Consider the following 25,195-nt stretch of genomic DNA (forward strand, 5'->3'; position numbering starts at 1 on the left):
TTATCCATTGGGAGGTTGAAGGAAGGGGCTACTATAATCGGAGGCTGCCCCCCCTTTTTTCTTAAGCTTTTTTAGGTCTTATGGAGAACCAGGCCCCACGTTGGGCACCATTTTGCAATCAGAGGCTGCTCGTTTGTTTTCCTTTCTGGCTGCCCAGACCTGAATAATCACACAGAAACTATATTAATTACAACACTGTTTGGTTAATAGCTTAGGTGTATTCCTAGCTTAAATGAACCCATTTCTATTAATCTATGTATCACCACAAGGCTGCGGCCTACCGATAAGGTTCTGGCATCTGTTTCTTTGGCAGTGACATGGTGTCTCTTTGATTCCACCTATTCTCTCTTTCTGTATTTCTTCCAGTCTGGCCATATTCTGCCCTGCCAAAGGCCAAAGCAGCTTTATTCATTAATCAATAAAAGCAACACATATACAGAAGGACACCCCACATCAAGCTATTGCCTTATAGTTCCCAGTGTTATTCCATTTTCCCCTGAAGAACCTCGACTCCTTTCTTTTTCTGAAAGCTTACAGTATTTTTTCTCTGCCTCTGAGTTCTTATGTCAGGTTGATAAGCTTTGCTGATGGTTTCTTTTCAGACATTGGATCACCACTAGGTGGTCCTTTCGACTTAAAGTAGCTCTTCGGGTCCTAGTCAGTGTTCTTATATCATCATCATCATCATCATCATCATCATCATCATCATCATCATCATCATCATCATCATCATCATAGATGTTATTATTGTGTGTGTGCCAGTGTGTGTGTGTGGTGTATAAACATGTGTTTGCCTGTGTGTGCGCGCACAGAAGCCAGAAGAGAACTCTAGAGTGTTCTATTCCATTACTGACTGAATTTGGAGCTAGACTGATAGCCACTGGGTTCCAGGGATCCTCTTGTCTCCACCCTACCTCCCAGCACTGGGCTTACAGGCATATACGTACCATGGCCAGCTTTCTACATGGGGATTTGAACTTGGGTGTCCATGCTGTGCAGCCAGCATCCTTACCCACTGAGCCATCCCCAGCCCTCATAGTGTTCTTGTGCTATAACTGATAATTTTCTTGCCTCAGCTTTTCCTGCCCTCCCCCTTGGGACTCATTTTAGATCATTGTTTTTCAACATTTCCAGTGCTGCAACTCTTTAATATAGTTCCTTTGTTGTGATGACCCCCAACTACAAAATTATTTTTGTTGCTTTTATGCAACTTGCTTACGATGCAAGTTGGGGCCTTGGTGTGGGTGAGCTTAAGTGTGGAGTTTATTGCGATAAAGGGAACGGGGGAGGCACAAGAAAATGGGAGAGAGACAGAGAGATACAGAGAGAAGGGGGAAGAGAAAGAAGACAGAGGGACAGAAAACTGCCTCCTCAAAGAAATGGCAGAAAGGAAGAGAGCAGGAGTAGGTGGGATTTGTCTCTGAAAGGGCCCTTTTGTACCTGGGTTCTGCCTGGGTGTATCCTGCCGGATGACAGGCCAGGCCAGCTTAGTGCCTGAATCCTAACAGTTGCTATTCCATACCTCTACTTTTGCTATTGTTATGAGTCGTAATGTAAATATCTGATATCCTGGATGTCTAACATGTGACCCAGTAAAAAAGTTGTTTAACCCAGGGGGTCATGGACCCCAAGTTGAGAAACACTGTTTAGATCCTGATATTCCTACATCTTTTTATACCTGTTTGTGGTTGTTAATGCATTTCATTTGTTTGTGAGTACATGCACATGTATATGGAGGCCAGAAGTCAGCCTCAGGTGTTCCTCAGGATCTCTCAGTGAAATCTGGTGTTCTCTATCTAGGCTCAGCTGGCTGGCTGGCTGGCTGACTAGCGATCCCCAGGGAGTCACTTGCCTCTGCCTCCCCAGCATTAGAATTCTAAGCATATGCCACTGTGCCTAGCCAGTTAATGTTAGTTCTGGGCATTAAGTTCTGGTCTTAATGCTTTTGCAGAAAGCACTTTATTGACTAAAACCTCTCCCTGGCTCCTGTTGTTTGTTTGCTTGCTTATTTTCAGGATAAGATCGCACCTCAGACTCACTATGTACCTAGGCCCTTGGCCTCCAGAACCCCCTGCCTCTGCTGCTGAGAGCTGGGATTACAAGCGTGACTCACTACAGCCAGCTTTTTGTTGCTTTTTGTCTCTGAATTTCTCCAGACTTGCTTTTCTAACCTTTCTGTTAAACGTCGGGTTTGTTTTTCATTCCCTTTATACACACATTTATTTGCTACTGATCTATTGACTTTTGAAATTTTAATCTCTTCTGTTTTCAGTTTCTGAACACACCTTATTGCTTTCTTATTGTTCCATGTGTACAGAATTTTCTTTTTGGTTTTGTGTTATGGGTAGATGTTTCTCCGTGTCTCTGAGCATACTAGTTGTACTGTCTCCCTTTACTTCTCCATGGCTCGCTCCCCTCTGAGCCCTCTCTTGTTTTGGTCTCTCCTGCTCTTATTGGAGATATTGTTCAGATGTCCTGTGATCTTTTGTTGTCAGTCCTTGGGCTCTGTTAGACCACCTCTTTGCCCTTGTGTGAAATCATCTTTTGTAGCGTTGGTCTGTCTCTCCACCTCATCTACCCTTGCCTCAGGCGTGGAGTCCAGCTAGAACTCTTACTCCTTCAGAGCCTTTGGTAAAAGGAAGCATCCAGGTGAAGTGGGTCCCTCGTGAGCCCTGAACCTGTGCTGATGCAACGCCCTTTGCATCATAGCACTTGTCATGGAAGCAAGAGGTTCTGGGCTGGGTCCCTTGCTGTGTCATGGTGGCATGCCACTTCCCCTCCTTGGTTGTCAGTTTCTCCATCTGTAACTGGAAAGAAGAGGTGTGGTGGGTAGGAGTAAACTGAGTCACCTCTTAGGGCCATAAATGGCTTACCAGCTGGACCACATGCTCTGTTACCTACATCCATAAATCAGGTCATTAGCATTCCCCTCCCCCAAAGTTTGCATTGCTGACTGGGTGTGTTGCCTGGCCCCAGAGAACCTACCCCAGGTCTTATTATGGTGACTCACTGTGACTATGGTGACTGTGTTGACCTATAATACAAGTGAGCAAACCTTATCTGGGCTCCTTCTTCCAGACAGGAGGGAGCAGTAAGCACCTAGTGGTTTTGTTGTGGTAATGATTTGTTGTGGTCTTAGGGGTTTGATGCTTCTCTTGTCAAAGACGCTGGCCAGGCTGTATGGACTGGTTGTAAACCTCAGACAGGAAGGAGTCTAGGGGAAGGGAGAGATGGCTACTGGATAGATTATGCTATTCCTGTTCTTGCAGATCACCACAGACTTCAGCGTGCTTTTGTGGTACTATACCCGACATGAAATTGACTGTTTTTACTAAGTTTAGCTGTGTAGTTCAGTAGCATGGAATATTCGCTTTGTGTGCAACCACTACCCAAATTTCTCATCGCCCAAGATAACTCCCCATTTAACGGAGCATCCCATTTCCCTCTTGCCCCAGCACCTCTGGACAGCAATATCCTTCTGTCTTTTGAGTGGAATCAGGCAATATTTATCTTTCTGTGACTGACTTATTTCACTTAGCGTGCTGGGTTTAAGTTTATCCGTGTTGTACCATGCACCAGAATGTCCTTTCAGAGTGAGTGGCACATTTTCTTCATCTGTTCATCTGTGACACTTGAGTGGTCCCCACCCTTGCACCTAGACTTGTGGAAAACACTGCTAGATGAGAGTGCGTCCTTAAATAACTGTGCAGGGTCTTGCTTTTGTTTGTTGGATCCTATGGTAGTTCTCTGTTTAGATTTTTGGGTTTTTCCTTTCTTTTTCGGAGCTAACGGGTTTTCTATAACATGATAATAGGTTTCTCCACCGATGCAGTAAGCCAAATCAGACAGAATTGAAAAAAAAAATAAAAGAACAGGTTTATTTGAGCAAAGCCACTTCTAGGAGAGCCTTCCAGTCCCAGAAATCGGGCTGGAGAGGTCACGTTGCCTGAACTAAAACGGGGAGGTTATATAGCCTGTAGGCAAGGTGGTGATGATGTGTCTGCCGCAAGGTGGGTTTGTGGCCAAGTATGATCAAAAGCTGACCACTTTAGGCGGGATCTTGGGCTGCTGGCAACCTCAGGCGAGGAGCTGCCTTGGCTGCCAAGAATGCAGAACTGGGCTTTTTGACGCCTTTTCTTGGTTGGAAATTCTCTGAGGGTGGGGTTTAGACAGGGAGGAATGGGGATTTCTGGGTGAAGCAGGAGTGCCATGGAGGTACACTCGAGGTGTACACAGGGTTGTGCCCTAACTGGGGGTGATCTGTTTGCTTGTTGTCTCTGGCCCTGGTGGCCGTCCATGTTCTTTGTGGCCCATTTTTCTACAGGTGAAGCAGTTGGCTGCTTGGTGTTGTCTTCCTGTTTTTACTCTTTCGTAGAAGGGAAAGAGTGTCTAATTTCAAGTGCCTGCAGCTGGATTGATCTCACCCAGGTAATCCATCAGAGCACTGCATTCATCTGGCTGGTAATCTCAAGTCACATTGGACCAGCTCTTGCCATGGGCAGTTCTGAGACATTGGGGCTGAGTACTGTATCTGGGACATTTTTGGAGGATGATGATGGACTTGTCTCAGGCTTTGGAATGCCCTTTCCTGTGCTCCTTTGATTGACCAGTGGTGTCCTAAGGCCCTGTGACCCTGAAGGCTGGTCAGTCCTCCCATCACTGTATGGGTCAGCTGATAAATAGGTGCATATAGAAGTTTGGTGAGCTTAAGAGTTTTGATCCTTTATTCCTTGTCTGTGGACACGTGGAGACACCAGTACTAAGGGAGTTGATCTCAGTCTGCTCAGCTTAGCTCCTGCTAGAATGTGGGGTCAAGCAGAGATTCCCATGGTCCCGTCCCTCTTAAGTTGTTAGGATTGCATGGCACAGAGGCAGTAACTGGGCACTGCAGGGTTTGGTGTGCAGAAGCGTCTCAAGCTCAAGGGGCTTTCCCCGGGCTAGAGAGACCTTGGGGGACTCAAATATTGTCTCATCGGTCCATGATGACCAACTAGTCCCTTTGGTTAAGTATTTTCTCTTAGACAAGCCTCTCTGCTTATGCAAATAACCCCAGACAGAATCAGACCAAATTAAAAGATGCCCATTAATGGAGTGCTCTCGGGTAGCCCCAGGAAACATGAAACCCGGAGACCACGTGTTCATTCTCTGGGTGGGTGGGGGGGATTAAATAGCCTGTGGGAGTGGTCTTAACTCTCCCTGGGGAGGGGTCACCATTTGTCAGGCTTTCTCGAAAGTGGAGTTTGGACTGAGGCAACTCCCAGGGGAGGGAGCTTATGCCAGGAACTGGGGTGAAGCCCCCAGGCAAACAATCTAGACTTTTTGAATAAAGGGGTGCTAGGGAGCTGAGGTGATGCTTCCCACTAAACACCTTTGACCACGCTCCCTAGAGAGCCCTGGTAGACACCATTTCAGACCGGGGTGGTGGCACAAAAACAAAGACCTGCAAACTATACTCACAAACACAACTTCACTTAGGTGTGGGGGAATATGTATGACTCCCCCACCCTGTGTTTTTTTTTTTTTGTGTGTGTGTGTGTGTGTGTGTGTGTGTATACACATGTATGTTCAAGTGCCCAGAGTCCCTAAGGGTATGTATTTGGGTAAGGAAGGTGTTGGATCTACCCACTGGAGCTGGAGTTACGGATAGTTGTGATGCTGGGATCTGAATTCTGTCCCAGTGTTCTTCACTACTTGAGCCATCCTTCCAGCCCTGTGTATCTGTTTCTTAAGTTTTACCTTGGGCTGCTTGGGCTGGGTCTCTGGTCCCCTTCCTAGAGAGGTGCCTTCAAGTGTCATGTGCTCCCACTTTCCTTAAGATGATCCAGCTCCCAAGTTCTGTGTTTGGCATAGGAACCCAGGGTTAACATGTAGTTTTATAGTGAGTGAGTGGAGAGAGAGAGATATCATACATTTAAAGTCGATAGTACTTAAAAATTACACAGGAAATAGTTTACAATGCCTGGAGTTTTCTTAAAGAAACAAACGGAGTGGATAGGGTCTAGATCAGCGGTTCTCAACCTTCCTAATGCTGTGACCCTTTAATACAGATTCCTCATGTATGGTGACCTCAACCATAAAATCATTTTCTTTGCTACTTCATAACTGTAATTTTGCTGCTATTAAGAATCGTATTATTAATATCTGATATGCAGGATGTATTTTCATTGTTACAAATTGTTACAAATTGTTGTGACCCACAGGTTAAGAATCCCTGGTCCAGATGAATTAAGATTGACCTTGAAGCAGTGCTTTGATGAAGCTGATAGTTGAAAGTTTACAGCCCTATTCTGCTTATATAAACTCTCCCTGTCAATCATTGATCATCAGTGCCTCCATCTTATGAGTCATTCCTTGGAATTGAGTTGTTTACATGGTGCGCTAGGCCGGCTCTGCTGACTCTGAGTGCATGTATGGTAGGGATTAGTCATGTGGGGCTTCCCTCTTCCCTCACAGCAAACAGCCTTGACCTGAAAACTGGCTTCAGTAGAGGGAAGTTCTGACTCCAGTTCAAAACCTGTTCCTTGTGCTGTCTCTCCTGTCTGTTGGAAGGAAGCTCTTAAAGCAGGTTATCAATGACAAAGCCACCTGTGGCCATATCCTGGCTCCCTAGTGATGTGATGTGCTCTAGTGACAAAACCAAGGGCAGTGGGAGCTAGATAAGTATCCACCTCTGTCTAGTAACCTGGGACAGATGAGCGCTAGGGCTTACGCGCGTGCGCGCGCGCGCACACACACACACACATGCATGAATAAATAATAAAAATTAAATATGTAAATAAAATTTAAAAAAAGAAAGGGAAAAAGGGCGTTTGAGTTCAGTCTGGGCTACATAGCGAAATCCTGTGTGTGTATGTGAGAGAGAGAATATGAAAGAAAGAAAATATTTTACCTGTTTTCTTTTGGTATGTGTGTGGTTTTTTTCAAGACAGGGTCTGTCTCTGTAGCTCTGGCTGTCCTGGAACTTGCTCTGTAGACCAGGGTGGCCTCTAACTCTGAGATCCCCAGCCTCTGCTTCCTGTATGCTGGAATTTAGGACACATGCCACTACCGCCTGAATGTTTACTTATTTTCAAACATTTGTATATCATTTGTACATGTGAATCAAATACATGTGTGTATATATTTTCATCTATGTATGCAGATGCTTTGTAAATATATGTACACATGTATGTGCATATGTCTTAGGTTGTATGTTAGAATGCTTGGTGGTTAGGGGAGGGGATAGTGGCCTCTATTTGTTCTGATTTTCTTCTTCAACTTGTGCTTGTATTTTTATTTATTTATTTATTTATTTTTGGTTTTTCGAGACAGGATTTCTCTGTAGCTTTGTAGTCTGTCCTGGAACTAGTTCTTGTAGGCTGGGCTGGCCTCGAACTCACAGAGATACTCCTGCCTCTGCCTCCGGAGTGCTGGGATTAAAGGTGTGCGCCACCACTGCCAGTGTATTCCTTTATTTTTCGAAATAAAATTTATGCAATTTTGATTTTTTGGAACTGTTTCTTCTTGTTTGGCCTAGGCTGGCCGTAGACTCATGATCATCCTCCTGCAGCATCCCCACTTCTCCTAGTGGTAGGATTACAAGCAGGCACCAGCACACCCAGTTTATACAGTGCTAGTGATAAGGAAGCACTCTGCCAGCTGAGCTGCAGTCCCAGCCCGGCTCATTGCTGTTTTGATGTCAGTAATACTCAGTTTTCTAGATGTGCGACTGGGATTTATCCATTCATCTGCTGAACCACATTTTTGTTCCTGTGAGGGTGGGTAGTTGGGAGGTACACTGCTGCATTTAGCTCTGAGACACAACCTCCCCCAGTGCACAGGAGGTAGGTGGGATATACATTGGTGGGGGCACCCTTGAAAGGTGTATTGGAAATCTAACCCTTCCTCTTTTTCTCCTGTCCCCATCACTCTTTCTCACTGGATCTCCTGAAACAGCTTGTCAAATGAGCCTTTCTTCCTTCTAAGTTGTTTAACTCAGACATTTTGTTACAGTGACAAAAGACTGGCTCACACAACCATCCTGTAATTTTTCATCTCACGTGGACCAATACCAAGATCATGGCAGTTGCTGATTTCATAAAATATGTGTAGTTTTTAAGAAACTGCTAAGATCTCTATCAAAGTTGTACTATTTAGCATTCCCCACAGCAATGTGGAAGCTGTTGTCCATACCCCGTGTTTGGTGGGTCAGCGTTCTGGACCTGGCCATTCTAATAGCTGTGCACTTTGTTGTTGCCATATACAGTGGCATATTGAGGGCCTTTCCATGTTCTGTCATCTCTGCATATCCTTTGGTGAGCTGCCTTCTGAGGTCTTTTGCTGTATTTTTGTAAGTCCCTTAATCAGATGTATCTGTTAGGAATACACTCAGTCATTCTGTAGAGTTTTTTTTTTTCCCCCTTCTTTATCTGAAACAGCTCTTGTTAATTTGTTTGCCCGGGCTGGCCTTAAATCCTTGTCCATAAGGGATTCATCCTCCTGCCTCAACCTCCTGAGCAGTTGAGATTACATGGTGTATCACCATTTCTGGTTTTTTTCCTTTTACTTAGGAAAAAAATGTCAGCAAAGATGGTCAGAGCTATGTGGTTTAAACTGTGTATTTGTGTTGTGTGAGAGCAAGCGACCCTTCAGCCAACAGCCTGAGAAACATCAGGCCTGACTTGTCTCTTCTGAGTGCCAAGGGCTGTTAGACCCTGGAGAACTTCTCCAGACCTCTGCCTGTGAGCATCAGCCAGGGGTGGTTTCTGTTCTACGTGAGGAGAGGCTACTTCTGGACTGGTGCTTTAGGCCTGGCACCACTACCACTCCTTTTCAGTGTCCCTAGAAACCAGGCTGGCCACTGGAGGGTGAGATAGCTTCGCTGCAGGCTGGAGGACTGTATCCACCTCTTCCTGTTAGCGTGGAAAGCACAAGGCTCTGCATTGTGGTGGGGCAGAGACTGAGTCTGGGGAGAGGAACTCTGTTCTGGAAGACTTTCCCTTTTGCCCTGTCTCCAGATCTCTGCCTATGTGGTGGGGACCCTTGAAATTTAAGGGTCCACTGGTGTGAGTATTCATGACTTTAGGGAATAAGCCCTTTCACAGTCCCAAAGAAGCCCTGCCCCACATTTTCTTTATTGGCTGGGTACCATGAGACTTGGTTCTAAGGGTTGCTAGTTGCCAGGATCCAGGTTCCCCCTGGGGTGCTCATGTGTGAAGTAGCAGTCCTGCCTGCACTCAGCAGGGGCCCAGCAGTCTAGGTTTTAACATGCTTCACAAAGGTCTATTTTGGAAACGCATTGTGCTGGTTAGTTTTATGTCTACTTGACACAAGCTGGAGTCACCAGAGAGGAGCCTCGATTGAGAAAATGCCTCAATAAAATTGGGCTGTAGGCAAGTCTGCAGGGCATTTTCTTAATTAGTGACTGATGGGTGAGGGCCTAGCCCATTGTGGATGGGGCCATCCCTGGGTTGGTGGTCCTGGGTTCTACAAGAAAGCAGGCTGAGCAAGCCATGGGTAACAAGCCAGTGAGCAGCACCTCTCCGTGGCCTCTGCATCAACCCTTGCCTCTAGGTTCCTGTCCCGTATGAGTTCCTATCCTGATTTCCTTCGATGACGAACAGTGATAGGGAAGTGTAAGCTGAAATAAACCCTTTCCTCCCGAGTTACTCATCATGGTGTTTCTCACAGCAGTAGAAACTCTAGCTAAGACACGTATGTTTTTTAAGCTGGAGAGGGCTACAGCTAGATGAATCTACCCAGCCGTATTTACATAGTCCCAGTGAGGAAGGAAGGGTGATGCTTTGCTGTAACGTCCCTGAGAGAGTCAGAACTGGAGGCTACGCGTTCTCTGTAGGCAGGGTTATTAGAATCAGAGCCAGGTGTCTGTCCTTCGCAGAAGGCATGAGGTGTCCCGTGTTTGGAGTGCCATGGTCAGAAGCAGGCATATGGGACAGGACATGTCTGGATGTCCAGATCACTTCAGCCATGGGAAGTATCTCTCACCCATGCATCCTTCTTCTCTGTTGAAGGATAAAGTAGAGGAAAGACTTTGGTCAGGTGGAAGGTAGCAAGTAGCTCACCGTGTTCCCATTTGTCATGGAGAGCTAGAGCTGAGAAGGGTGGTAAGTTCCCTTGGGAGCTCACTAGAGCCCGAGGGTCTTGCCTCTGAGCAGGTGACTCCTGCCTGGGAATTAGTAGGTGGGTGAGCTGCAGGGTGTTACACATGTGTGTTAACTACTCACTGGACTGAGTACAATATCCGAGAGAAAATTTAAGAGAGTGAATGTTTAGGCTACCATGGTGGAGAAGGCATGGCAATATTGACGTGGGATGCAGGGGTTCCTCACGCCATTGTGGACTAGGAAGTCTAGAAAGCAGGACAGGAAATTGCATGGAGCTAGCTAACCCAAAGACTATCCCTATTGGCTTACTTCCTTCAGCGACTCTACCTCCTGGTTTCTACAGTCTTCCGAAATATTATTCTATCTTGAGAACAGGTATTCAAATTCTGAGCCTGGAGTGTCCCCTCCAGATTCAAGCCATAACAGCATAATAGCTGGCATTTGAACATGGTGGGGATGTGGGCCTAGTGGTAGCAACAGATGTTAGCAGCAAATTCAGTATGATAGTTCAAGACTGTCTCTGCCGTTGGCTCATTTTTTTAACTTACTTAGAGGAACAGTGGTTATGAAACAGCTGAGAGAGAACTAAGATAGTCACGGTGAGTCACCACCGCCAGAGATTGAGGAAAGATGGGAAATCCAGGAGACCCATAAGAGAAATTTTATAGGAATCCCTGATGGCTCGGTCATCCAGAAAACCTACATGTTCCCATCCAGTGAGTAGGAAACTCCAACTGCAGGGAGCAATCCTGTCCTGTGATCTCTGGGCTAGTCCATGGTTTTAACTCCTGACAAGCCTCAGAGGGAAAGAGAAAAAGGAGCATGCTTAAGCAATTCCAGGTGAAAAATGAATCTTTGGAGAAGGAAAGACTGGAAGCGGAGTTTTGTGGGAGGGAAGGGGCCAGGGTCATGGCAGGACTGAGTTCTGCAGTGGAATTAACCATAGATAGAATGGGCCTTGAGGGTAGGCTTCTTTCCAGGAGACAGATGCTGCTCTTGCCAGGAAACTCCGCGACAGCTCTTCCAGGAGGGGGAGGGCTATCCTCCCATGTCCTGGATGTCTGAGCTGAATGAACCCTGTGTGCATTATTTTTATTTTGAAAGAGCCACCAAGGCCATGTGGAATGGAAGGGGTAGCTTCATGTGTGGTTAGAAATAAATGCCTGTCTGAATTGAACCTTTTCTTAAAGTTGCTTTTATTAGGCAACCATGAATGTGTAGGGTCTGTCCATGGAAAGTGAGCTTCACCTCCAGCCTGTTTTTCTTTCAGAGGCAACTGGCATTACTCGGTATCTTGTGTACAGTGCCAAGGGTGGTCTGTGCACATATGTACCCACACCTCTTGGTTTGCATGTTTCTACTTTAAAAATGAAAAAGACTGTATGCTGGAGAGATGGCTCAGTGGTTAAGATCACCAGCTGCTCTTGTGGAAGACCTGAGTTCAATTCCCAGCACCCACACAGTGACTCCTAGCTGCCTGTCACTCTATTCTAGAGGATCTAATAATCTTCTCTGACCTCCACAGGAACTAGGCACACACATGGCAAAACAAACATCAAAACATTCGTACAATAAAAATAATAAAGATAATTTTAAAAAATGAAAAAGATTTCTGTGTGTATACGTGTATACATACACATACGTGCATATTCCTGTACAGGTGTCCATGGAGGCCAAAAGGTGCAGCTGGAGGCAGTTGTGAGTGACCCCACATACATGTTAGGAACCACACATGCATAGGAGTTTAGAAAGACAAAGCTGTGTAAAAGGCAGGCTACCAGTTCTAGTTCCATCCATGGCCATGAAGGCATCACCTCATTTCCTGTTGTATTGTCTACTGTCCCCTCTGGATCCAGTGACCAAAGTAAGTGGGCCAAAAGCCACTTTGTGGGGGCTAGTGGTACCCTAGAGAAATTCTGTAACATCCTTGGGACAACATATTCAGTTCTTCAAGGTAGACATGATGGGTAACGATAAGACTATTTTAAGTGAACAGTCTCTAGATAGTTATTAAAGTGGGGATCCCAGATCTAATACCATCACCTGGGAACTTAACTCAGAATAGAAACTGATGATGGAACCCATGATATTTTACAATCCCTTGGCATAATTCAGATGCCAATGTATGAAAACAGAGTGACTATCCTAGAACCTGTGGACATGACTGTCGAGGCCATGAATTTCCTCACGTGACCTTGCCCAGAACCTTTAGCTTATTGCAGCAGCGGCTGTTATGTAGCAGGCACAGACAGGTTGTAGGGCCATGCTGATCTCCGTTCCTCCTGGGCATTTTAATTGACATGGGGCGTTGCTGAAGACCTGTGTACAGGGGACTGTGAGAGCAGGTGTCCCATCTGCTTCTCTTACTGCCTCATCTCCGTGTAACTCTCTTTCTTTGGACTTTGATACTTGCCCTGATTCACTGCTCTGTAGCAGACAGGCCTTTCTGAGCATATCTCTTCATTCTGAATGATGACTCCGACATAACCGTGGTGTTTTTGTTAGAGAATGGAATGCCCAGGAGAGGCATCGATCAGCCATTCACAGACTGTGCAGCAGCTGCTCTATACTTACAACTTGGGTTTGATTCTGGGGCTGGGGAGTGGGAGTGTTTGCTGTGGCAAGCTTGAGAGTTATACATGGGGTGCAGGAAAATGGGGTCCTTCCCTGCTGTGGGAAGGACAGTGATAAGGACAAGAAAGATGAGACAGGAAGACATGGAACCTGAGGCAATGCTCTATCTAGAATATGATTATCAGAGCAGACCAAGCCTGGGGGAGCAGCTGTCAAGGAACCTAGCTGGCTTGTGGAATTGTACCCTCCTATATCCTTGGGGTGGGCCTGACCTAACTGGAGATCCAGCAGAGAAGTGTGGACTGGATTGCACTGGTGCATGGGGAGTTAATCCCTCCTGTAGGGGCCTGGCAGGGGGTTGTGCTCTAAGAAGCAGATCCCAGCAGGCCTGGTGAGGAGCATGTTCATTGTAATCTGAATACACTTTTTCTTCTTTTCCAGCTTTAACCATGAGCTACCCAGGCTACCCCCCACCTGCAGGTGGTTATCCTCCAGCTGCTCCAGGTAAGAGGACCTGGGTGGATCCTTTGTGCAAAAAGATGGAGTCTGGTTCTCTTAGGCCCCAGAGGGCTCACCCATTGGGACAGGGGCTGAAGAGGTCTGGATTTGCCTGATTCTGGGAGGGCCTTGTTAGCTGAGAAAAGCCTGCCACACTCTGCAAAGTAGCTTCAAGGTTCTCTCCCCTCTCGCCCCCCCATACTGTACTGACAGCCTGTAGGAGTGTCCGCCAAAGTACTGCTTCTAGCTGCTTACCCTGTTTCAAGGAGTATGATTTGGATTCTCTTCTGCTGAGGCCAATACTAAGGGTTGCTTCACTGTCCCTCCCTGTCTGTCCCTCCCTGTGACTACCGAGAGCCTTGGTAATAGGGTGAGACTACTCACGTAGGGTGGCCGCAGGGCTTGTCTTCCTTCTGAAACCGTCCCTTCTCTAGCAGGAATTCTGCTGTTGTGACGGCATGCTCCCAGGTTTAGAAAGCCCAGGAGCTTCAGAGCAGACTTGGGCCACCCTGGGTGAGACCGCATGTCTGGCTCAGCCCTGACCTCAGCAGCCTGACATTACGCTTGTCATAGTCTCCAGTTGTCTGCAAATGTGAATGAGAGTGGTTGAGTGCCTTGCCCAGGATGCATAGCCAACCAGCTCCTTGCTACTGTCTTTTATGGTATCCGTGTCCTCTGACATGGCCCCATTTCCCTCCATCTGAGAATCCTTAGCATTCGTGGAGCTCCCTGCTGGTACATGCTCAGCACAGACCCCAAGGCTGTATCTGTTCCCTCGCCCCATGGTGCTGGGTTGGAGAGGACAAAGCTTACCTGAATCCCCACAGAGGGCTGAACCTGCCTTTTACCCTGGAATAAGGGAAAATTCCTCTTCTTCCCCGACCCTCTTGCTCCAGTCTTTCTGGGTATTTATAACATTGGCGTGAATCCCTGCTTGACTACTGCAGCATGTTCCTCTGCAGTCCTTTCTGCCCTTTCTTTGGGCCAGGCATGTGAGCTGATGAGTTTGGTGTTGCTTTCAGGTGGCGGTCCCTGGGGAGGTGCTGCCTATCCTCCTCCTCCCAGCATGCCCCCCATCGGACTGGATAACGTGGCCAACTATGCAGGGCAGTTCAACCAGGACTACCTCTCAGGCATGGTGAGTCAGGCTCCTGCCAAGGTACCCTGGGCTAGTGGCTGCAGGGCTATAGAGATCAAGGCTCCAGGGCTATAGAGATCAAGGCTCCAGAGATACCTCATGCCTGCCTATGCAAGCATAGAGTGCTGAGCAGAAACTTAGAATATGAGGCTCATCTGCTTACCACCCCTCTCCAGGCATCGATTTTCCCATCTCTATGTGAGGTAGACATTCTTTGAGCTGATGGTCTTCTCGGGTCCTTTTGGTCCTGGGAGGTTGGGTAAGGCTGGTATCTGCAAGGAAATTTCCTGAGAATGTTTCATGAGCTGATCACAAATCCTGGAGGGAAGAGAGGGTGATTGTGGAGAGGTATGGGGGTGTTACACATACAGATTCTGTTTCGGTTGGGACTTGGCGGCCATGTCACAGTAGGTTAGGCTGTACTTGTTTTTATTTGTTGTTTTGCTTTTAGAAGAGTGTATTTTTTTAAAGATTTATTTATTATGTACACAATATTCTGTCAGCCTGTATACCTGCGTGCCAGAAGAGGGTACCAGTTCTTGTTATAGGTGGTTGTGAGCCTCCATGTAGTTGCTGGGAATTGAACTTGGGAGAGCAGCTAGCACTCTTAATCTCTGAGCCATCTCTCTAACCCTAGAAGAGTGCATCTTGTAATCAGAAAACAAATGTGCCCTTAATGGGAACAGTGCAACTAGTAAACACCCAAATACAGCAAACAAAATCTCTGGGCTGGGAGATAGCCCAGGCAGACAAGTGCTTATTTTATCAGCCTTAGGCCCAGAGTTCAATTCCAAGGACCCATGTGAAAAAAGCCAGGTGTGGTCCTTGTAATCCTAGTGCTAGGGAGGTAGAGACAGGCATATCCACTGGGCTTGCTGACTAGCCAGACTAGCCTACATGGTGATCCCAGGGCCAGTGACAGGTTCTGTCTCAAACAAGGTAAGCAGCATATAACCTTGACCTCTATGTGCACCTGCACACAAGCAAAGCTCAGTCCAGATATGCTTAGCATCTCTGGAAAGGAGACAGAAAATAACTTGTGTTACCAGATGGCGATATTGAAAATTGATAGATGTTTCTGAGCATTGTGGCATGCACTTAGCATTCTGTAAGTAAATTCATGAGAACTAAAAGTTCCAGCCCAGCCTGGGCAACATAGAAAGACCCTGCCTCAAAAGAGAAGAATCAAAAGGAAGAACAGAGAGAGTGGGTAAGAGAGAGGGAGAAAACAGTAAGTAAGATAGGAAATAGAAACATGGCCCTGATGGCATGGGCCTATGATCTTAGCTTCCTGGAAGACTAAAGCAGGAGGATCTCGAGTTCATGGCCCATTTGGGCTACAGGGTGAGTTCAAGGCCAGCCTGAGCAACATAGTGAGTCATTGTCTCAAAATAAGAAGTAAAAAGAGATAGGGATATAATGGTTAGTGGTAGAGCCTTTGCCTATAATGCATGAAGCCATAGATTCAATTCCTAGTACAGGGAGGAGGGGATAGAATATGGTAAAGGGTCAGAGGTGTTGGTGGGGCAGTGTAGACTGAAGACTTTAAAGTAGGAGATGAAAAGGAACTTTGAACAAAGATCTGACATGGTAGAGAAATGTGCTATGTGAATGTCTAGGAACAGTCAGTCCTTGAGATGGCCATGGGCCTGATGAGCTTGGGGACAGTGAAGAATAGGTCTTTGTGGTTGACAAAGGGAAGTGAGGGATGAAGATGGTGGGACCCATTCTGCATTGGGCATCAGAAACTGAGGTGAAGATTCAGTCTTTTGTTCTGGGCACATGCAAGCCCCACCTACCTCAGTTGACTATTAGCAGACTCATGTGATGGGGCCACCCCATGCCTACAGAAGGGGTCCCTCTACTTTCTGGGTCCTTGAGTGATTGGCTCTGCCCAATTAGTCTTAGTTGAAAGAAGCAGCCTCATCTTCCATGTTTCCATTTCCAGAAGGGTTGGAGAGTCTGGTTTACATACAGAGTGATCCATGTCAGAGTCCAGTTGCTCTGCTCACTGTGCAAGTGTACCCATCATCCATGGTGGGACTGCCTTTCTTGTCCCATTGAGGGTGGGGATAGGACTGAGCCTAGCAGAATGGTGCCTGCATTCATTGCTAGGTGTACATAGTGCTGTGGAAGGAGTGGTTCTGGTAGGGGGCTCCTTACTTAAAGCCATTGCTAAACTCCATAAGGGTAGAGAGGCAGGATACTGACCTTTCTGGGCCTATGAGTCTCAGGCTCTACTTTGTGTATTTGGCAGGCAACCAACATGTCTGGGACATTTGGAGGCGCCAACATGCCAAACCTGTATCCTGGAGCTCCTGGGAGTGGCTATCCTCCAGTCCCCCCTGGTGGCTTTGGGCAGCCCCCTCCTGCCCAGCAGCCTGTCCCTCCTTATGGAATGTATCCACCCCCAGGGGGAAACCCATCTTATCCATCATACCCAGGGGCCCCTGTGCCAGGCCAACCCATGCCACCCCCTGGGCAGCAGGCCCCAGGGGCCTATCCTGGACAGCCTCCAATGACCTATCCTGGACAGTCACCGATGCCACCCCCTGGGCAGCAGCCAGTGCCAAGTTATCCAGGATACTCAGGATCCGGTACTGTTACCCCTGCTGTTCCTCCAGCCCAGGTGAGTGCTATCCAAATTGAGTTCAAAGGATGGACTCTGGTCCAGCCAGCAAGGCCTTGGGGGATTGAGGGCACAAGGGAGAAGCTCAGGCCTCTAGTTACAGCATACTGTTTTGGCAAAACCATGCTGACCTTTCTGTGCTCCCCACCCCAGGGCATACTCCTTAAGGTCAGGAAGCACGGCCCTGGTGGTTGCTCCTCGTGTGAGATGACTCCTAACGCGTCAGTCCCATGGCCTCATGCCCAACAGGCCCATTATGTGGCCTCCTAGACAAATGTAAAGGATTCTCAGAATCCTCTCTGAGTAGGGAAGATTAGCAGTTCTTCCAGGGTTTATCTTGACTCATTCTGGAGATCAGTTCATGTGTGCGATGCCTAGAATTCATTGTTACGGTTACATGACCAAACCAGCCAAACATGGGGCTAGTGGTGTGTGCTGGCTTACTACTTTTAGACAGAGGGTCCATTACCTCTCCTTCCTTCCATTCCCACCCTTATACTACTGCCCACTCTTTCCCACTCTGCACTGGTACCCACTCTCGCTCCCTTTTCTCTGAGCATACGTCCTTACTGCCTTGATGACCAGCACATCCTAGCCACTAAAAAGATCACTCACTAGGCAACAGTAAGCCTGTGTATAAATACCTGAAGGAAACACACCTTAAAAGGAGGAAGGTTGACTTTGGCTGCTTGGGCCTTGTCACTGTGGACCTGTGGTAGGGCAGAACATCATTGTACGGAGCAGTTGGTGAATCAAAGCTGTCTACCTCCTAGCAGACGGGAAGCAAAGACTGAAAGGAGCATGGGCCTCAATATCCCCTTCAAGGACCTGTTCCACCCCTAGCGACCTAATATCCTCCCAGTAACCACTTCTAACAGCTGGTTTCTAAACAGCACCATCGACACATGAGCCTTGGGGTATTTATGTCTAGTACTTTTGACTTCAAGTTTCCTTTAGGTGCCTCAGCTCTTAGAGAAGGGGGCATTGTCTGGGGCATAGGAGGAGGTGGAAGAGTCTTGCACCTTAGGGTGGCATGGGTGGGTCATCTTACCTGTGGCTGTTTGTTTGAGTAGTTTGGAAACCGAGGCACCATCACAGATGCTTCTGGATTTGACCCCTTGCGAGATGCTGAGGTCCTTCGGAAGGCCATGAAGGGCTTTGGTAAGAGACTAGACTGAGGCAGAGGCAAGCAGATCCCTGTGAGTTCAGGGCTACGCAGAGAAACCCTGTCTTGAAAAAAAAGAGAGAGAGAGAGAGAGAGCAGACTGCTGACTCCAGTCCTACCTGTGCCCTTAGTTCCCTGGGCAGTTCACTGTGTGGGAGGGGTAGGCAAGCCTGGCCAGGGAGATGAATGAAGAGCTGTCTTAGATGTCCTGGAGAATGAATTGGAAGCCCTAGACTGGAGAGTCCATGGCCACACCGTAGAGCATCCTCTTAACCCGCAGCATGCCTGTTCCTTCCTTTTTCTTAGGAACGGATGAACAAGCCATCATCGATTGCCTAGGGAGCCGTTCTAACAAGCAGCGGCAGCAGATCCTCTTGTCCTTCAAGACAGCCTATGGCAAGGTGAGGAGCGGAGAGGAATGCAGGAAGACCACTGAGGCCTGGTTCTCCTAAGCCCAGCTCCAGGGCCTACAACCAGCATAGCTACAGGCCCACTTACTCTGCTTTTCCGGGAACTGGGACCTCATAGGACTAGATCTCCAGGATGGACAACAGGCTTAGTTAGGGTTGTTTCGGGGTCTAGCTTTGGCTTTGCCAAATTAAGTCTGTAGATAGATCATTTTTCCCCTACCCAGCCTCCATTTCCCCTCCTCTGCTTGCAGGGGATCCAGGGAGGTTTAGTTAATGGAAGAGCTTTGGTGGAAAAGGCTTAAGGGAGTTGCATTTTGAGCTCCCCGGGTTTTGAGTCTTAGGTAAGGTACATTAATACAGAACATGTTAGTGCTCTTGCTCAGGCTTCCCATGGCTGGACTGATACTGTCAGCCCCATTGTCTGCAGTGTTCTGCATCTGTGTATTTTGTTTGTCCAATCAGGATTTGATCAAAGACCTAAAATCAGAGCTGTCAGGAAACTTTGAGAAGACTATCCTGGCCCTGATGAAGACCCCGGTCCTGTTTGATGTCTGTGAGATAAAGGAAGCCATCAAGGTGTGTCCTTGTGCTTGTGGGTGCCTGCCGTCACATGTGTGCATAGCCACAGCTCAGGCGCGAGAGGAGTGGATGATGTGTTCCCTACTCACTAGTTGCTGCCTACCCTGACTTCTGGGCATTCCTGGCTACAGCCCATGAGATTTAGAAAGAGCGCATAAAGTAGTTTTTTAGAGAGGCAGGTCACAGGGACTCTCCATCTCGACCAATCTGGGGTTATGGAGGACAGAGATGACATAAAGGGTTTAAGGCTGTTGTTGATCATTCTCACTCAGTAGGGAGTATTTGTTGCTGGCAAATAGCAGCGTGTCTGAGGAGCCAGAGCAGCAGAGAAGTTGGGGGTGGGAGAGGTAGGGCTGGAACACAGACAGAGACTTCTGCCTTTGTCTCCACTGCTTTCTGAGCCCCACCTCACTCTCCTGACTGCTGGGTCTGTCCTGTGCTGCATCAGAGATGTCTGTCCCCACATCTGCCCCCTCCCAGACATCCAACTCTAGAAGAACCCAATCCTCATGGGGCCTGTTCCTGCGGCATAACTAGGTCCTCCTAGGTCTAGTAGATTTTGACCATGAGGCAGGTCCTGTGTGGGTTCTACAGCCACTTGGCTGTGTGTCCTGTGAGTAGAGTTGGGTCCCTACTCGGCACCTTGAGGGAGCTACTTGCTCAGAGGCATGCTGGGCACAACAGATTCCACCTCCACTAGAGGTTGAGAGGTTTGTAGGTGGTCTGGAAGGGAGAGAAGACCGCCTGAAATCCAATGCCTGTTGTAGACTAGAGGGTGCTCAGGACAGACAGGATGACAACAGCCTTGGCCTGGGAGTGTTCAGAACCCACCTCCAGTTTTAGGAGGAGTTGGCGGAATGCTAGAACATCACAGGTGTGCTGAATAGCTGTTGTGTCCCTGAGTACCATGAGAGGAGACAGTGGATATTCTTTCAGGACATACAGGGAGATTTGGGTAAGGCACTAACATGCCCATCCTTTGTAAGTCAGTAGCATGCCAGCCGTGGTATAAAACACCACGTCAGCTAGATGTTCTTCACAAATTAGCCCATTTAGTCCCACTAAGGACTCCTTGGGAGGTAGGCACAATACGTTCCCTTTATAGACAAGAAACTTGGCACAGATAGTTAAGAACCTTGCTCGAGGTTACACAGTGAGCTGCAGAGATTTGGGCTGATACAAAAGCCAGGCCTCCATCCTGTTTTCTACCTTCCTGCCGTCCTGGGCACAACCATTCCTTTTGTCCCTTCTGGCTTCTTTTCCTAGATGTCTCCAGACAGTTCACCCACGACTCTAGCTTTTTCATATCCGTTATAATCTTACTTTTGGACTTTTTCTGCATCCGTTCACTATCTCACTCAGGACCAGAACTTGGCAGAAACACTTTGATGTGCACCTCAGCCTGACTCAGCTGGGTGTGGCGTGGGATAGTCACTGTACGCTTCCCCTTTTCTCATTCACTTTCCTGGTGCATGGGGGGTGACCCCACATGTGCTTGCTATGTCCTTATCTCATTGTCTAGGGCTGGGAGGGAAGCTGGCTTCTCAGGCATGAGTGGGGTATGTGTGTCTGTGTTGGGGGGCCTCTGTTGCTGATGTCCTTCTGGATGCTTAGTGAGGGCCCAGTCACCAGCAAGAGGTCTGTATATTCTCTGCTACCATAGGGAGCTGGTACTGATGAGGCCTGCCTGATCGAAATCCTCGCTTCCCGAAGTAATGAACACATCCAGGAACTAAACAGAGCCTACAAAACAGGTTGGAAGCTCTCTGGCCTCCACTCTTTACAAATGGTTTTGCTTCTGAGGCCTCAATGTCCTTGGCCTCTTTGTCCCCTATTTCCTTTCACGCCCAACTCTCTGGGCTTTGGTCCAAAGCCTAGCCCTGCATGCTGTTTACATACAGGGCAGGTGCCTGTGGTTGTGAAGGGCTGGGAAAATCTTGTGGGGTTTGGGCCAGGCCTGACCAGAGGTCAGATCAGCCTGGAGTCATAAGCTTATATGATCCTAGAAGGTTCGATGGGGCGCTTGTCACCTCCAGTCTGGGTGAGACCCATGGACCCTTGTCATGCCAATCCCCCTTGTTAACTATGTCTTTAGAGGTAGCAGGGCTGGTGTGTGTCTTTCAGAATTTAAGAAGACTCTGGAGGAGGCCATTCGAAGTGACACATCAGGACACTTCCAGCGGCTCCTCATCTCTCTCTCTCAGGTACCTTCCTCACAACGGGATGTCAGAGAGGAAATTGGAAGGCGGGAGAGGAGAGGGGGGTGCATCAAAGCAGGCAGATGAATGAGGAGGGAGGGCTGTGATCTTCCAAAAAGTGGCTTGACCTTACAGCCTCCTTCCTTTCAGGGAAATCGTGATGAGAGCACAAACGTGGACATGTCCCTTGTACAGAGAGATGTTCAGGTGCGTATGGTGGCCAACAGGGTGCTACTGTGAGCTCTAAACCAGAGTTGGGTCACACTTCCTGCTTTGTGGTTAGGTGCTCGGTGATGGGAAGAGCGATAGACACTGGTCAGTTCCGTGTTTCTGAGGGGCTCAGATACTTGAACAGGCATTCAGCCCTCTGGGTTTCCAAGGGGTAATAAATGCTGCAGCAGATCACAGGGGTGTGGAACTTGCTGCAATAGGGTACTTTCCCATGCAGGTACTGTTAGGTGTGTGCAGGTGCCTGTCTATTCAGCTTCTGAGTTTGCAGACTTAGAAATGAACTGTCACCTTAGCCCTGAATCCTTAAACTTCGTCATTATTGCTTTATGAGTTGAAGACGGAAGAGGCATATCTGAATTCCTACCGGAATAAGTTTGCATTGCCTGCTGGGCAGTTCAGACTGTCCTGCCTTCTTAGCAGGTGGCCGGCCCTTCCCCAGCCTTCTGGGAAAGGCTGGCTTCTGTCCTCTCTTCTCCCTTCTTGACCTGCTCAGATCTCAACCTGACAGTGTCCTGGGGCATCAGTGCCCTTAACTTCATGACTGTCTGGGGCAAGGTTGCTTGCTGATTGGCAAATATTTGTGGTTCAGACTTTCATAGGTTTTAAAAACCTCTGATGGCCCGATTCAACAAACATGATACATGTAATGAACCATGGAGAAAAGGCTGGAGGAAGCCCCACATCTGTTTTTTTTTTAAGATTTATTTTTATGTTGATGAATGTCTTGCCTACATGCATGTCTGTGAATCATATGTATGCCTGGTGTCTGGGGGGTGGGGTCAGAAGAAGGTATTAGGTTCACTGCTGAGCCATCTCCATTCCAGGCACTGGTTTTGTTTAGTTTTTTGTTTGTTTTGGTTTTTTTTTCTGAGATGGGTTCTTTGTGTAGCTCTGGCTGTCCCGAAACTCACTCTTTAGACCAGGCTGGCCTTGAGCTCACAGAGATGCACCTGCGTCTGCCTCTCGAGTGCTGGTAATAAAGGCGTGCACCACCACCTCCTGGCTCGTAATTGGTTTTTAAGTGTGATAGTTCTCATCATCCCGTGTGTTTCTTATAGAGAGGGAAGCTGCTCTCCATGATTGGGAAATGAATGTCACATAGAAATCTGGCAACTGGCTTCTCCTGAGACGTCAGTCTGTCAGCCAAGGACCTGCGTTCCTTGTTGCTAAGAAGCGCTGCTCTGAGGAGCTGGCTAGGGTCCTTGCTAGTTTTCCCACTCATCTTTTCTCCATGTGACCCTTTGGGCTTCAGAGTCATGATCTCAAGTCAGATCTAGTCCTTATAGTTTCTGTATGAGAAGATCGAGGCTCGGGAGTCAGAGCCGTGTCTAGCAAGCTGCTTCTGAGCTAGGACTGGAGTCCAGGCTCCTCTTCCCTCTTTTGTGGCGCTGGGCTCTGGACTCAGAATCCTCTGTGCTCCACATGGTCAGACAAGAGGATGTGGATTGCCGAGTCTGGGTCTGCAGCAAGCACAGCTTGCAGGGTTCAGAAGACCTGTGCTCCCACTCCAGGGCCCTGCCCTTCCATGGGCTCTGCAGAGCTAAATGCTGCCTAGGTGATCTGAGCCTGGGCCCTAGCTGATTCTTGCTGTATACATACATCTTCCTCCCTATCCAGGAGTTGTATGCAGCTGGGGAGAACCGCCTTGGAACAGATGAGTCCAAGTTCAACGCGATTCTTTGCTCGCGGAGCCGGGCGCACCTGGTGGCAGGTAAGACAGCCCTGGGTCAGCCAGAGGAGAGCAGACAGGACAGTCCATGGAGAAAAAGCCTGCAGAATATTCAGCTGGTGTCTCTGCATGGACTTTCACTGAAAGACAGTGAGAACATTTTCTGCAAACTTTGCTTGTAGGACAAAGGAAAAGATGAGGAAGTGGGTTGGCATGCACTGAAATGAGGAATGTCAGCGTGGGGAAAGCAGTGGTTCAGCAGGCAGAAACACAGTTCTCCTCTGACCTTCACACACAGAGCATGTGCCTTTCCCCACAATAGCACCAAATAAACACAAAACAAAAAGAAAAAACATTCCAGCACTGCTGGGTAACATTTACTTATTGAATATGTAAAAGTAGGTTTCTGTCTATCAGGTATAGTCTGTTTTCATGGGTTCAGCTTCATGTCAGGAGACAAGTATTCAGTACAGCCTGGAGCAGAAAAAGAACAGACTGAAACGGGGTAGAAGGTGAAGGAATAGAGTTCAGGGGAGGGTTGGAGCAGTCCGCTCTGGTATAAGACTGTGAGATTCAAAGTCCTGAGCAAGATAGGTGCAAAGATTTTCCAGCATGGCTCAGGAACAGCCAAAGAGCTTCGTGTACCTGGAACAGATAGAATGATGGTAGCAGGAGGTGGGATTAGGTGGTGGACAGCTCTGCTGACCGTTCAGGGAGTTAGGGGTTCATCCTGAGAAGACCAGGAGTCACAGGAGGGATCTCAGCTTGCAGATGACAACATGCTGCCAGGTTGCCTAGGTGACCTTGGGCATCAGGTGTGAAGAGAGGAGGGTGAAGGATTCACAGCTGAGCAGGAGACTGATAGCCTGGATAGAGAGTTGGGGTAGAAGGGACTAGAGTCCAGCCTGCTTGTTGGTAAGCTGGACATGGTGTGTTGGAGTCAGATGGCCTAGGAGGACAGGGAGTCCATCAGCTGAGCGAGTGGGAAGGCAGTGACCCTCAGCTGAGATTAGGAGCTGTGGGTGGAATAGACATCCGGAGCAAAGGACATCAGAAAGGTAATGCTGATGAGCCCGGATGTCAGGAGAGGTCTTGGGCTTGGAAGGTTGGCGGCTGTGAGGGTTCAAGTATCTGAGACCTTGGGATTATGAGAAGGTCTTCTTGGGAGGAAGACTAGAGAGAGGCCCTGTGGGCAGACAGGTGAAGACCAGTAGCGTATAGGACAGCTAAGGTTGTAGGAGCTGCAGGTGAGGAGTGAGGGAAGGATCGTAGCACTCCAGCTCATGTCCCAGGGCCTCTTACCCGGACACATAGAATGGGAGAGGTATTCCCTCGGTCTCAGGGTTGGCACGAGGCCAGTGAGTAAGTTTGTTAAGTTTGGGCTTGAGCCCTATCCCAGGGCATGCTTTTTTTGTTTGTTTTGTTTTGTTTTGTTTTTAAGACAGGGTTCTCTGTATAGCTTTGGAGCCTGTCCTGGAACTCGCTCTGTAGACCAGGCTGGCCTCAGACCTATAGAGATCCATCTGCCTGCCTCTGCCTCCCGAGTGCTGGAATTAAAGGTGTGTGCCACCGTTGCCCAGCTCGGGGCATGCTTTTTAACCTCCTGATTGCAGTAATGGATGTGGATGAACACAGATGTACTCAATCAACATGTATTCGTTGTCTTTTTTATTGTTTGAGAAATTTCATATTCGCATGTAACATGTTTTGATCAAGTTGGCCTCTATCCCCTCCCCTATCCATGCTCCACTTTTTCTTCCCAAGTTTATGTGCTCTCTTTTGTTTGTTTTGGTTTTTGAAACAGCATCTCTCGGTAATCCTGGCTGACCTGAAACTGGCCATGTAGACCAGGCTGGCCTCAAACTCTGATCTGCTTGCTCTGCTTTCTGAGAACTGGTATTAAAGGCATGTGTCACCACACCCAGATATGTTATCTCTCTCTCTCTCTCTCTCTCTCTCTCTCTCTCTCACTCACTCATCTATACCACTTAGTGTCACCAG

At 48.0% G+C, this 25,195-nt stretch overlaps 1 protein-coding gene across 2 annotated transcripts in view; it reads left to right on the forward strand.

Annotated features, from left to right (window-relative positions):
• The window catches only part of Anxa11 (annexin A11), a 43,698-nt gene that overhangs the window by 13,790 nt on the left and 4,713 nt on the right, over window positions 1-25,195 (forward strand). Inside the window, exons 2-12 of one of the 2 annotated variants that reach the window (XM_048421005.3) lie at window positions 4,325-4,428; window positions 13,119-13,181; window positions 14,198-14,313; window positions 16,571-16,942; window positions 18,016-18,103; window positions 18,414-18,508; window positions 18,980-19,093; window positions 20,760-20,850; window positions 21,221-21,300; window positions 21,445-21,501; window positions 23,143-23,236. In XM_048421005.3, the coding sequence (XP_048276962.1) occupies window positions 13,127-13,181; window positions 14,198-14,313; window positions 16,571-16,942; window positions 18,016-18,103; window positions 18,414-18,508; window positions 18,980-19,093; window positions 20,760-20,850; window positions 21,221-21,300; window positions 21,445-21,501; window positions 23,143-23,236 (1,162 nt within the window). In that variant the 5' untranslated portion in view covers window positions 4,325-4,428; window positions 13,119-13,126. The remainder of the gene's footprint in view (window positions 1-4,324; window positions 4,429-13,118; window positions 13,182-14,197; window positions 14,314-16,570; window positions 16,943-18,015; window positions 18,104-18,413; window positions 18,509-18,979; window positions 19,094-20,759; window positions 20,851-21,220; window positions 21,301-21,444; window positions 21,502-23,142; window positions 23,237-25,195) is intronic. The other variant, XM_048421004.3, reaches the window with a different exon arrangement.

The sequence above is a fragment of the Myodes glareolus genome, chromosome 5 (genome assembly GCF_982192425.1).
Source record: "Myodes glareolus chromosome 5, mMyoGla1.1, whole genome shotgun sequence".
NCBI classification, from domain to species: Eukaryota; Metazoa; Chordata; class Mammalia; order Rodentia; family Cricetidae; genus Myodes; species Myodes glareolus.